The sequence below is a fragment of the Equus caballus genome, chromosome 16, assembly GCF_041296265.1.
Source record: "Equus caballus isolate H_3958 breed thoroughbred chromosome 16, TB-T2T, whole genome shotgun sequence".
Taxonomy (NCBI): Eukaryota; Metazoa; Chordata; class Mammalia; order Perissodactyla; family Equidae; genus Equus; species Equus caballus.
Genome location: NC_091699.1, coordinates 47483047 through 47496608, shown reverse-complemented (window position 1 = coordinate 47496608; position 13562 = coordinate 47483047). Strand labels below are relative to the sequence as shown.

General features: G+C 37.2%; 1 protein-coding gene across 3 annotated transcripts in view; it reads right to left on the bottom strand.

The window, feature by feature from the left end:
• The window catches only part of DCAF1 (DDB1 and CUL4 associated factor 1), a 78361-nt gene that overhangs the window by 44473 nt on the left and 20326 nt on the right, over positions 1 to 13562 (bottom strand). For all 3 annotated transcript variants that reach the window (XM_070237553.1, XM_070237554.1, XM_070237552.1), the window contains exons 4-5: positions 13421 to 13494; positions 11277 to 11390 (exon numbers count right to left, since the gene is read on the bottom strand). In XM_070237553.1, the coding sequence (XP_070093654.1) occupies positions 11277 to 11390; positions 13421 to 13494 (188 nt within the window). The remainder of the gene's footprint in view (positions 1 to 11276; positions 11391 to 13420; positions 13495 to 13562) is intronic.

The following is a 13562-nucleotide window of genomic DNA, read 5'->3' as shown; positions in this document are numbered from 1 at the left end:
ATAATTAAATATATAAGGCAAGACTTCAGTCTCATGAAAAAAATTTTTAAACAAGTATTTCAACACTGCTCCTAAGATTAAAAAATGTAGGTAAACTAACTGTCCAATATTAGGTGGTTTAGTTAATAAAATATTCGTGCTTTTGTGAAATAGGATCCTATTTAGCCATTAAAATTCAAGCTATAAGGAGTGACGTCAGCATCATGGCAGAGTGAACTATTCCCTTAGTCTCTCCTCACTAAGATACAATGAAAAGGACATTCATAAACCAACAGAAGACATTCACATGACACAACAGATGTCTGAGAGAGCCATGCAGCCATATGTCTAAAGGTGGGGGTGCTAGACCCCCCGAGGAGGCAGTGGAAGGAAGTAAGCAGACTTCCTCTCCCTCCCGCAGTGGTAGCAGGCAGCAATCTAGGGCATGGGACCTCACGCAGCAGCCAACACAAGACACTGAGAGGAGAAAGGAGAAAAGGCAGCTCTCACAGGAACACTTTCACTCTCGGAGTTAGCCCCCAACCTGAAGGAATGCTCCACACAATCATAGGGGTGCAATCATGGGGGCATCTCCACCAAGCTGAGCAGCCCAAAGTGGGCAGATAGTGACTGCAGAACAGTAACACACAGAATTGCACAAGCAAAAGAAACCCCCCCCCCCCACCCTGCCGCACCAGCTTGGCCAGTCAGCCAGAGCAGGGGATCTCTGCCACAACACCTGTGCCTACATGTGTAAAGCAGCAGCAGCCAGCAGGCAAATGCAGACAGGCCCTGTCAGCACAGCTTCCAACGGACAGGCACATCTGCCAGGGGTTGCAGCATGCTCAGAAAACACAGCTCCTGTCCTCCCCAGTGGTGGCAGGTGGAAACTGCAACCGGATACTACTGCTGTGTGACGGCAGAAGTCGACCACATCAAATAGCATGAGGAAGTTTATTAAAACTCTAGACCAAAAGAAAAATGAAAAGTTCCCAGAAATCAATCCCGAAGTCACAGAAATTTACAATCTGACAGAGAATTCAAAATAGTTATCATAAATAAACTCAATGAATTACAAGTAAACTCAGAAAGATAATTCAATGAACACAAGAATAAAATTAATAAAAAGAGAGAATTCTTCACAAAAGAGATTGAAACTATAAAAAAAGACCAATCAGAAATGTGGAAATGAGGGGGCGGGCCTCGTGGCAGAGTGGTTAAGTTCACGCACTCCAATTGGGCAGCCCAGGGTTTCGCCAGTTCCAATCCTAGGCGCAGACATGGCACTGCTCATCAGGCCATGCTGAGGTGGCGTCCCACATGCCACAACTGGAAGGACCCACAACTAGAATACACAACTATGTGCTGGGGGTCTTTGGGGAGAAGAAGGAAAAATTTTTAAAAGTTAAAAAAAAAAGTTGGAGATGAAACACATAATGAATGAGATAAAGTAAAACCGGGAATCCATAAAAAACAGAGCTGATATTATGAAGGACAGAATTAGTAATTTAGAGGACAGAAATACAGAAATGCTTCAGAAGGAAGAAGAGAGAGAACTAAGACTAAAAAGAAATGAAGAAATTCTCTGAGAAATATCCAACGCAATTAGGAAACGTAACATAAGGATTATAGGGCTCCCAGAGGGAGAAGAGAGGCAGAAAGGAGCAGAGAGCTTATTCAAAGAAATAATAGCTGAGAACTTCCCATAACTGGGGAAGGAGCTGGAATTACAAGTAAAAGAAGTGAAATTAACTCCTAATTACATCAACGTAAACAGACCTTCTCCAAGGAATATATTACTAGAACTGGCAAAAATCAATGACAAAGAAAAAATATTAAGGGCAGCAAGACAGAAGAAAATAACCTACAAAGAAATCCCTATCATGCTTTCAGCGGATTTCTCACCAGAAACCTTACAGACTAGGAGAGAGTGGAATAATATATTCAAAATTCTGAAAGACAAAAACTTTCAGCCAAGAATACTCTATCCAGTGAAACTATCTTTAAGATACCATGGAGAAATAAAAACTTCCCCAGATAGATAAAAGCTGAGGGAGTTTGTCGCCACAAGTCTCCCCCTACAAAAAATGATCAAGAAGGCCCTGATACCTGAAAAAAAAAAAGAAGGTGGGGTTTACAAAGCCCTGAGCAAGGAGATAAAAAGACAAAATCAGAAAAGTGCAGCTCTCCATCAAAACAAGTTAGCAAACAATTATAATATTACAGATAAAGGAAAGGCTCAAAAATAACTATAATCACTTCATTTTAATGACAACACAAAACAGAATAATTTGTGACAACAATAATTTAGAGGGGGAAGAGGAAAGGAAGAGAACTTGCTTAGACTAAGGAAATAAGAGGCTATCAGAAAATGGACTGTCTCATCTACAAGATCTTTCATACAAACCTCATGGTAACCACTAAACAAATAATCAGAACAGAGTCACAAACAATAAATAAAGAGAAAATAGAAAACTATCATAAGAATCACCAAGCTGAATTGGCAGTCTGAAATACACAGGACAAGAAACAAGGGAAATACAGAATAACCAGAAAACAAATGATAAAATGGCAGTAGTAAGCCCTCATATATCAATAATCACTCTAAATGTAAACAGCTTGAATTATCCAATCAAAAGACACAGAGCAGCTGGATGGATTAAAAAGCAAGACCCAAGAATACGCTGCCTCCAGAAAACACATCTCAGTTCTAAAGACAAACAGAGGCTCACAGTGAAGGGATGAAAGATGATACTTCCAGCTAATGGCAAACAAAAGGCAGCAGGTGTTGCCACACTTATATCAGACAAAGTAGACTTCAAGATAAAAAAGGCAAGGAGAGACAAAGAGGGGTAGTATATAATGATAAAAGGGGCATTCCACCAAGAGGACATAACACTTACAAATGCACCTAACACAGGAGCACCAAAGTAAATAAAGCAACTATTAACAGACCCAAAAGGACAAATTAACAGCAACGCACTATTAGTAGGAGACCTCAACACCCCACTTACATCAATGGGAAGATCATCCAGACAGAAAGTCAACATGGAAATAGTGGAATTAAATGAAAAAACTAGACCAGATGGACTTGATAGATATATATAGAACATTCCATACAAAAACAGCAGAATACACATTTGTCTCAATTGCACATGGAACATTCTCAAGGACAGACCATATGTTGGGGGAACAAGGCAAGCCTCAATCAATTTAAGAAGACTGAAATCATATCAAGCATCTTTTCCAACCATAATGCTACAGAACTAGCAATCAACTACAAGAAAAAAGCTGGGAAAGTGACAAATATGTGGAGACTAGACAACATGCTACTGAACAACCAATGCATCAATGAAGAAATTAAAGGAGAAATAAAAAAATATCTGAAGACAACTGAAAATGAAAACACACCATACCAATTCACACGGGACGCAGCAAAACCAGTCCTAAGAGGGAAATTCATAGCAATTCAGGCCCACCTTAACAAACAAGAAAAATCTCAAATAAGCAATCTTAAACTACACCTAACAGAAGTAGAAAAAGAAGAACAAACAAAGCCCAAAGTCAGCAGAAGGTGGGAAATAATAAAAATTAGGGGAGAAATAAATGAAATTGAAACCAAAAAAACAGTAGAAAGGATTACTGAAACTAAGAGCTGCTTCTTTGAGAAGATAAACAAAACTGACAAACACTTAGCCAGACTTAGAAAAAAGAGAGAAGGCTCAAATAAAATTACAAATGAAAAGGAGAAATTACCATGGATAACACAGAAATACAAAGGATTATACGAGAATACTATGAAAAACTATATGCCAACAAATCAGACAATCCAGAAGAAACTGATAAATTCTTGTTGTTTGTCTTTTTAAAGACTAGCCCTGAGCTAACACCTGTTGCCAATCTTTTTTTCTTCTTCTTCTTCTCCCCAAAACCCCCCAGTACATAGTTGTATGTTTTACTTGTAGGTCCTTCTAGTTCTGCTACATGGACGCCACATCAGCATGGCTTGATAAGCTGTGCTAGGTCTGCACCGGGGATCTGAATCAGCAAAACCCCGGGCTGCTAAGGTGGAGAGTGTGAATTTAACCACTCAACCACAGGGCCGGCCCCTGGATAAATTCTCAGACTCATACAACCTCCCAAAACTGAATCAAGAAGAAATAGAGAATCTGAATAGACCAATCACTAGTGAAGAGATTGAAACAGTAATCAAAACCCTCCCAAAAAAGTAAAAGTCCAGGACCAGATGGCTTTTCTGGAGAATTCAACCAAACAGTCAAAGAAGACTTAACATCTATCCTTCTCAAACTATTCCAAAAAATTGAAGATGACAGAAGACTTCCTAACTCATTCTACAAAACCAGCATCACCCTGATCCTAAGACAAGGACAACACAAAGAAGGAAAATTACAGGCCAGTATCACTGATGAACATAAATGCAAAAATCCTCAACAAAATATTGGCAAACCGAATACATTAAAAGGATCATATTCCATAATCAAGTGGGATTTATACCAGGGACACAGGGATGGTTCAACATCCACAAATCAATCAATGTGATATAACACATTAAGAAAATGTGGAATAAAAACCACATGATCATCTCAATAGTCGCAGAGAAAGCATTTGACAAAATCCAACATCCATTTACGATAAAAACTCTGAATAAAATGGGTATAGAAGGAAAGTACCTCAAGATAATAAAGGCCACATATGACAAACCCACAGCCAACATCATACTCAATGGGGAAAAACTGAAAGCCACACCTCTGAGAACAGGAACAAGGCAAGGGTCTCACCACTCTTATTCAACATAATACTAGAGATTTTGGCCAGAGCAATCAGGCAAGAAAAAGAAGTAAAAGGTATCCAAATTGGCAAAGAAGTGAAACTCTCACTGTTTGAAGACAGGATTTTTTTTTTTCTGCTGAGGATGAGTCACCCTAAGCTAACATGTGTTGCCATTGTTCTTTCCGCTTGAGAAATATTCACCCTGAGCTAACATCTGTGACAATCTTCCTCTATTATGTATGTGGGTCGCCACCACAACATGGCTGCTGATGAGTGGTGTAGGTCCACGCTTGGAAACCAAACCTGGGCTGCTGAAGTTCATTGTGCCGAACTTAAGCACTAAGCCATGAGGCCAGGTCCCTGGAGACACTATGATTTTATATACAGCAACCCTAAAGAATCCATCAGAAAACTACCAGAAATAATAAAAAAACTACAGCAAAGTTACAGTATACAAATCAACTTGTAAATATCAGTTGCATTTCTATACTCTAATAATGAACTAACAGAAAGAGAATTCAAGAATACAATCCCAGGGTCTGGGCCAAGTGGTTAAAGTTCTGCGTGTTCCACTTCAGCACACACGGTTTGTGGGTTCAGATCCCAGTTGCGGACCTACTCCATTCATCAGCCATGCTGTGGAGGCATCCCACATACAAAACAGAGGGAAAGGCACAGATATTAGAGTGAATCTTCCTCACCAAAAAAATAAAAATAATGAAAAACAAGAATACAATCCCACTTATAATCACAACAAAATAATAAAATATCTAGGAATAAGTCTACCAAGCAGCTGAAAGACCTATACAATGAAAACTATAAGACATTATTGAGAGAAATCAATGATGACATAAAGAAATGGAAAGCTATTCCAGGTACATGGATTGGAAGAATAAACAAAGTTAAAATGTCCATACTACCTAAAGCAATCTACAGATTCAATGCAATCCCAATCAGAATCCCAATAACATTCTTCAGGGAAATAGAAGACAGAATCCTAAAATTCATATGGGACAACAAAAGACCCAGAACAGCTAAAGCAATCCTCAGAAAAAAAAATAAAGCTGGAGGCATCACAGTCACAATATCCTACAAAGCTATAGTAATCAAAACAGTATGGTATTCTTACAAAAACAGACACACAGATCAATGGAACAGAAGTGAAAGCCCAGAAATAAAAACACACACATCTGCGGACAGCTAATCTTCAACAAAAAGCTAAGAATATACAATGGAGAAAGCAAAGTCTCTTCAATAAATGGTGCTGGGAAAACTGGACAGCCACATACAAAAGAATGAAAGTAGACCATTATCTTTCACCATACGCAAAAATTAACTCACAAGGGATTAAAGACCTGAAGGTAAGACATGAAACCATAAAACTCCTAGAAAAAAATATAGGCAGTACACTCTTTGACGTTGGTCTTAGAAGGATCTTTTCAAATATCATGGGAAATAATCTTTTCAAATATCAAGGGAAACAAAAGAAAAAATAAATAAATGGGATTTTATCAGACTAAAGAGCTTCTGCAAGGCAAAGAAAACCAGGAACAAAATGAAAAAACAACCCACCAACTGGGAGAAAATATTTGCACATCATATCCGACAAGGGGTCAATCTCCAAAATATATAAAACACTCACACAACTCAATAACAAAAAAAGAAATAACCCAATCAAAAAATAGGAAGAGGATATGACATTCTTCTAAAGAAGATATAGAGATGGCCAACAGGCACATGAAAAGATGTTCCACATGACTAGTCATCATGGAAGTGCAAATCAAAAGTACAATGAGATACCAATCTTACACCTGTTAGAATGGCTATAATCACCAAAAAATAACAAATGCTGGAGAGGATGTGGAGAAAAGGGAACCCTCATACACTGCTGGTGAGGAATGTAAACTGGCGCAGCCACTATGGAAAAAAGTATGACGATTTCTCAAAAAATTAAAAATAGAAATACCATTCGACCCAGGTATCCCACTACTGGGTATCCAAAGAACTTGAAATCAACAATTCAAAGTGACTTAAGGTTTCTCAAAAACCTAAAAATAGAACTGCCATTTGACCCAGCTATACCACTACTGGATATTTATCCAAAAAATCTGAAATCAACAATTCAAAGTGACTTACGCACCCTTATGTTCACTGCAGCATTATTCACAATAGCCAAGACCTGGAAGCAACCCAAGTGCCCATTAACTGATGAATGGATAAAGAAGATGTATACAATGGAATACTACTCAACCATAAAAAAAAGACAAAACTGTCCCATTCACAAGAACATGGATGGACCTTGAAGGTATGATGTTAAGAGAAATAAGCCAGAGAAAGACAAACACTATATGGCTTCACTCATATGTGGAAGATAAACACACGGACAAAGAGAACAGATCAGCGGTCACCAGAAGGGAAGGGGGTTGAGGGGTGGGCATAAAGGGTAAAGGAGCACATATGTATGGTGACAGACAAATAATAATGTACAACTGGAATTTCACAATGTTATAAATTATTACAATCTCAATAATTTTTTTTAAAAAACTCAAGCTACAGATCAACAATCACGTAATACAGTCCTACTTTAGATGTTAAGACCCAAACGTTCTATGACTAAGTGAGGAGTGCTAAAAATTCTATGTCCCTCTTTAAAGTTCACAATGCACAACAATTAACATTATTAATGCTCTGAGAAATCCTCCATCAAAGAAGTATTTAACTCCATATATCCCGAATGTATTTTTTTATGAAATATAATACATATAAAACATGTCCAGTCAATAAAATGAAAATTACCTAAGATCTACAACTGAGCTTAAGAAAAAGAAACCTCCTCTGTGTCCCTCCCTGTACTACCTGCCTCCTCCTTTCACAAAGGGTACTTACATTCCTAAATTTTAACAATTTCCTTGTTAAACTTTTGTTAAATATTATATGCTTTGAACTGTATAAATTGCGTGGCACTTTATATATTTTCCTGCAACTTGTACTCAATATTATGTTTTTAACATTCATCTATATTGTTATATGAAATTGCCACACCTAATTTTAACAATCAACATAAGAAAGGCTTTACAAATAATAACTTATTCAATCCTCCTATCAACCCTATACGAGTGGGTTAGTTTTATATTTGCAGAAGAGGAAACTGAGTCACGATGAGGTTAAGTAACTTACTAAAAGTCACAAAACTAGTAAGTGGCAGAGCTGGGGTCTGATCCAGGCAGTGTACCTCCAGATGCTCTTCACCTCCTTATTTTGCTTCTATTTTGTTGGCTTAACTAATTCTAACTTTGCGTGTGTGTGTGAGGAAGATTGGCCCTGAGCTAACATCTGTTGACAATCTTCCTCTCTTTTATTTTTAACTCCCCAAAGCACCCCCCCAGGACATGGTTGTATACCATACTTGCAGGTTCTTCTAGTTCCTCTATGTAGGATGCTGCCACAGCATGGCTTGATGAGTGGTGTTGGTCTGCACCAAGGATCTGAACCAGTGAACCCCAGGCCGCTGAAGTGGAGCATGTGAACTTAACCAGTTGGCCACAGGGCCAGCCCCATATCTTCTATTTTAAATGTCTTTTATTGTTCTCTCTTTCCAAATGGTATAAAGAAACTTAAAAGACTACCTCCAACCATCCCCCCCTTCCATTTACAAGTTACTCAGAATTTTTGTTCTCCATTTTGCCCTCCAAATTGTTTATTTTGGTCAATATTGCTAGGTTTACAGGAGTACTCTGAGGACATTTTCTATTATTATCTGGCTTCTCTTGCTGCACTGGTGAAGTCTGCTCTGGTTAATCATTTGCTGGAACTTTTTTACTCTGGCTGCTTTCAAAATCTTTGTTATTCTTCATTGGGCTTCGTGAATCTGAGTGGCCATGTGTTTCACTTACTTGTAAAATCCTACCCTCACCTCTCCAAATATTGCCTTTCCCTTATCTGTTCTCTCCTTCTAATACTCTTCTTAGATAGTTTGAAATTTCTAATTCTAGTCTCCATATCTGAACTTCTTTCATATTTTTCATCTTATTTTTAGGAACTTGGTTACTGGTTATCTTGTCAGATCTTCCAGTTGATTAATTCTATCTTCAGCTGTGTCTAAACTTCACTCTAACTCATCTATTAAGTTTTTAAATTCAATATTGTAATTTTCATTTCCAATAGTTCTTTGGTTCATTTTCCAAATGGCCATTTTTTTCCAGCATATTGAACTTTTCTTAGAGTTCTGATGTGTTTACATCCAATAATTTTTAACCATTTTTAAGTGTACGATTCAGTGAGATTAAGTACATTCACAATGTTGTGTAACCACTACCACTAACTATCTTCAAAACGTCTTCAGTATCCCAAACAGAAATTCTGTACCCCTATACTTTCAATAATGGATAGAACAACCAAACAGAAGATCAATAAGGAAACAGAGGAGTTGAACAACACTATAAACCAATTAGACCTAATAGACATATAAAGAAAACTCAACCCAACAAGAGAATACAGATGCTTCTCAAGAACACATGGAACATTTTCCAGAAGAGATCATATGTTAGCCCAAACAAGCGTTAATTAAAAATGACAGAACTCTTACAAATAATCTTTTCCAATAACAATGGAATGAAACGAGAAGTCAACAACCCAAGGAAAACTGGAAAATTCACATGTGGAAACTAAAACAACACACTCTTAAACAACCAACAGATCAAAGAAGAAATCACACGGGATATTAGAAAATATGAATGAGAACAAAACCACAATGTACTAAAATTTATGGGATATAGCCAAAGCAGTGCTAAGAAGGAAATTTATAGCTGTAAACACATACAATTAAAAAAGAAATATCTCAACCCAATAACCTAACCATGAACTTTAAAGAACTAGAAAAAGAGCAAAGAAAACCCAAACCTACCAGAAGTAAGGAAATAATAAACATTAGAGTGGAGATAAATAAAACTGTGAATAGAAAAATACAAAAAGATAAACCAAAAGTTGTTTCTTTGAAAAGATCAACAAAATTGACAAGACCTTAGTTAGAGTGACCAAGGAAAAAAGAGAGAAGACTCAAACTACTAGAATCAAAAATGAAAGAGAGGACATTACCACCAATTTTACAAAAATAAAAAGGATTATAATACTACGAGCAACTATATGCCAACAAATTGAGTTAGACAAAACGGACAAATTCTTAGAACCACAATCTACCAAATCTGATTCATGAACAAAAAAACCAAATAGACCTATAACTAATAAAGAAATTGAATCAGTAATCAAATATCCTGTTATAAATACTTCGTTTATCATCCTGGTTTTCAAAAGAATTCATATTAACATATTTTTGACAATAATATAGACTTTTTTGGGTCTCCCATAGTGGTAGCTAATTTGAAATTTTCAAATCTAGTCTGTATACAATACTGCAAATTACAGCATTAATTAATGGGTTTTTTACTTTTTTTTTTTTTTTGGGTGAAGCAGATTGGCCCCGAGCTAACATACTGCCAATCTTCCTCTTTTTGCTTGAGGAAGATTGTCACTGAGCTAACATCTGTACCAATCGTCCTCTATTTTGTACATGGGATGCCATCACAGCACAGCTTGATGAGCGGTGTGTAGGTCCACACCTGGGATCCAAACCAGCAAACCCCGGGTTGCTGAAGCAGACCGCACAAACTTAACCACTACGCCACCTGGCTGGCCCCTAATTACAATGTTATACTGTAAAATATTTTATGTGACACAATTCTGTAATAAAATTTTTTTAAAGGTTAAATGAAAATCTATTTCCAGATCTTTCATTTGGTTTATACACTGAACTATACTAATACTTCCAGATTGTTTAGAAGAAAATTTTTAGTATCTTTAGAAACAAGGAAAACTATATGGCATACGCAATTCATCCTGCAAATTCTTAATGTTAGGAGACAAAATACCTATATTATTTCTAAAAATAGAGCAACTAATTTTTGACAGTTCAAGTATACACATACAGTCACTATCAACTAAGACCATATTCTGGTCTTCACAGCACTTATCCTTAGTGGAAATTATCAGCTTATTTGTATCTGCCCTCCCAAACACATATATGAAGGTAAGCTCCCACCTTGCTGATAAAATATTCCCAGCACCTAGCATAAAACACAGCACAAAACAGGTCTTCAAATATTAAGTAAAGGGAATATTAAATACCATCAAGAAGAGGATGGGCTTCCTCAGAATAGAAAGTCCTTTATCACTGGGGAACACCACTCATCATCAATAAGAGTTTGGATAAGATTATAAATCCATTCTAAAAACATATGATACTAAAATTATAAAAAATACTACAGCACTCAAGCAGTGAGTACTCATTAAAATAGTTATTTTTAAATTTCTCTTATCTTGATTTCTTAAATTTCTATAACATATATTACTATCGTATAAAAAAAACTAATAATTATTTTAACAAAGACAAATCAATCAAACAGATCACCATTCAATTAAAAAGTAGAATGACTTTTCTTTTTAGTAAGTACCTTTTCTTGAAAGACAACAGCAGTTTCCAGCCCTGGCATGATGTCCAGCAGGAGTCTGCAAGCCGCAGTATTCAAAGGGGGTTCTCGGCTTGTCATCACATATGCATTCACTAGCTGTAAAGAAAAGAAGGAATACTTTTCATCTGAAACTTAACACTGTCAAATTAATGAAGTCTAATAAATCCTTAATAAATTCCCATCACTCATCTAAAGAGTATTAAAGAAGACTGTACATAACAATTAATAATTAAACCTTTTATTATTATAGTTATGATCCTGCTGAACCATGATAATAGCACATATAATTTCTTCTATAGCTTTAAAGTCAAATCCCCCCAAAACAACAACTCAGCAACCATAAAAAACTTAAAGCTCAAGGGGTATCACCAAGAAATCACCCCCATCCTCACATACACTTCTCAGAAGGATAAAGCAGGGCAAGATAAGCCCCCCACTCCACATTCTTGACAACGATAAATGAAAACCTTGAATTTTGTATTTTCATATATATAATATATAAATAAATGTATTAATAAAATTTTCCTTTTAGCACTCATCAAATATTTACTGAATCTCTACTACTACGTGGCACTGCGTTCTGTGCTAAGTATACAACAGTGAATAAGACACGTTCCCCCATCAAAGGATTTCTAATCCAACAGAGGTGACAGCTGGGAAAACAAATATCATGAGTACAGGATGCTACAGAGCCTATAGGAGGCCACACAACCCCTGCAGAGGAATCAGAGAAGGCTTTAGAAAGGAAGGGATTCCAAGCCAGAACGTAAAGGACAAGGGGTAGTAGCTATGGAGGCATGGAGAAAAGAGGTGGGCCAAAGGGCAAGAACTGAAAATTGAAAGAACAAAGGCCAGAGACAGATTGGATTTATATACTAAACTAAGCAAGAGGGTGCCATGATCACTTTTTGCATTTTAGAAAGATTTCTGGGCTATAAAGTAAAGAGAGGGTTGGAGAAAGACAAGATGAGAAACCAGTGAAGAGGCTATTGCAGTAACCAAGCATGAGATGGTAGTGGCTAAACTAAGGTCTGGCAATAAGAGCAGAAAGAAGTGGAGGGATTTGTGAAGATTAAGGGATAGGGAATGATAAGACCTATAAGTTCACTGAATAAGATAGCTTGAAGGAATAAAGGATAACTTCTAGCTGGCTAGACCAAGCACACCATTACTGAGCTAGAGAACACACTGTAGAGCAAACAATTAGCTACATGGAATTCAAGGTGCCTGTGGGTGATATCCAGGTGGAAATGTCTAGAAGGCAGATGGAAGTGATGTGAAGCTGAGAAAAGACACTGGTGATAGAGAAATAAATTTGGGAGTTAACACAATACAGATAATAATAATAGCTAATACCTACTGAGCCCTCATGTGCCAGGTTCTGTGCTAAGCACCTTTCATGCATAATTTCATTCAAGGATTACAAAAACATTTTAAGGTAAGAACTATCATCTCTATTTTGTAGATTAGGAAAATAAAGCCTGAAGAGGTTTAAGTTGTCTAAAGATGAAACTGTCAGTGAACAGTGGAGGCACATTTGGATCCCAAACATGGATCCCAAACCCCATACTCAAGCATCATGCCATTCCACCTCCAAAAACAAACCTAACAGCAGCAATTTATTGAGCAACTACTCTACTACTATGTTCAGGAGCTATGAGTGCTATACATATTTACTCCCCGGCTCATTTACTCTTCAACAGCCCTGAGTTCGAGAAAGCACCTTTCTCTCCCTCCATATGCCCAATGCACACACCACAGTTGTCAGTGCAGAATCATGCCACATACACCACTCTTATTTTTCTACTCAGGAACCCAACAGGACTCCTATATTCCCAAACTCAAAATTATCTTGCCCAAGGATGAGCAGATACCTTGGGAGCCCTCACCAATATTCAACTGAGGAAGTACACACCAAAGAAAAATACCTTGGCCACAACCAGGACTTTGGTAAGAAAGTAGTTCACGTTTACTCTTTATCTCATTGAACCAATACCAAATGAAAACATCTACCCACTCTATTTCCAACTTTGTCAAGGCCTCAGCAGAAAGCAAACTACAAAAAACAATAAAGGTACAACATCTGCTGATGATAATCTCTGGAGAAAAGAAAGAAGCAAACCTACTGCATTCATGAAATCATCATTCTTGAAGAGTATTCTCAGCAAGTGGCCCAGCATACATTCTGGATCAGCTCGACCTAACAAAAGAAGAGGGGAGGAAAAAACAAAGGAATGAGTAAGTCATCCCAGTCAAGCAACTTAGACC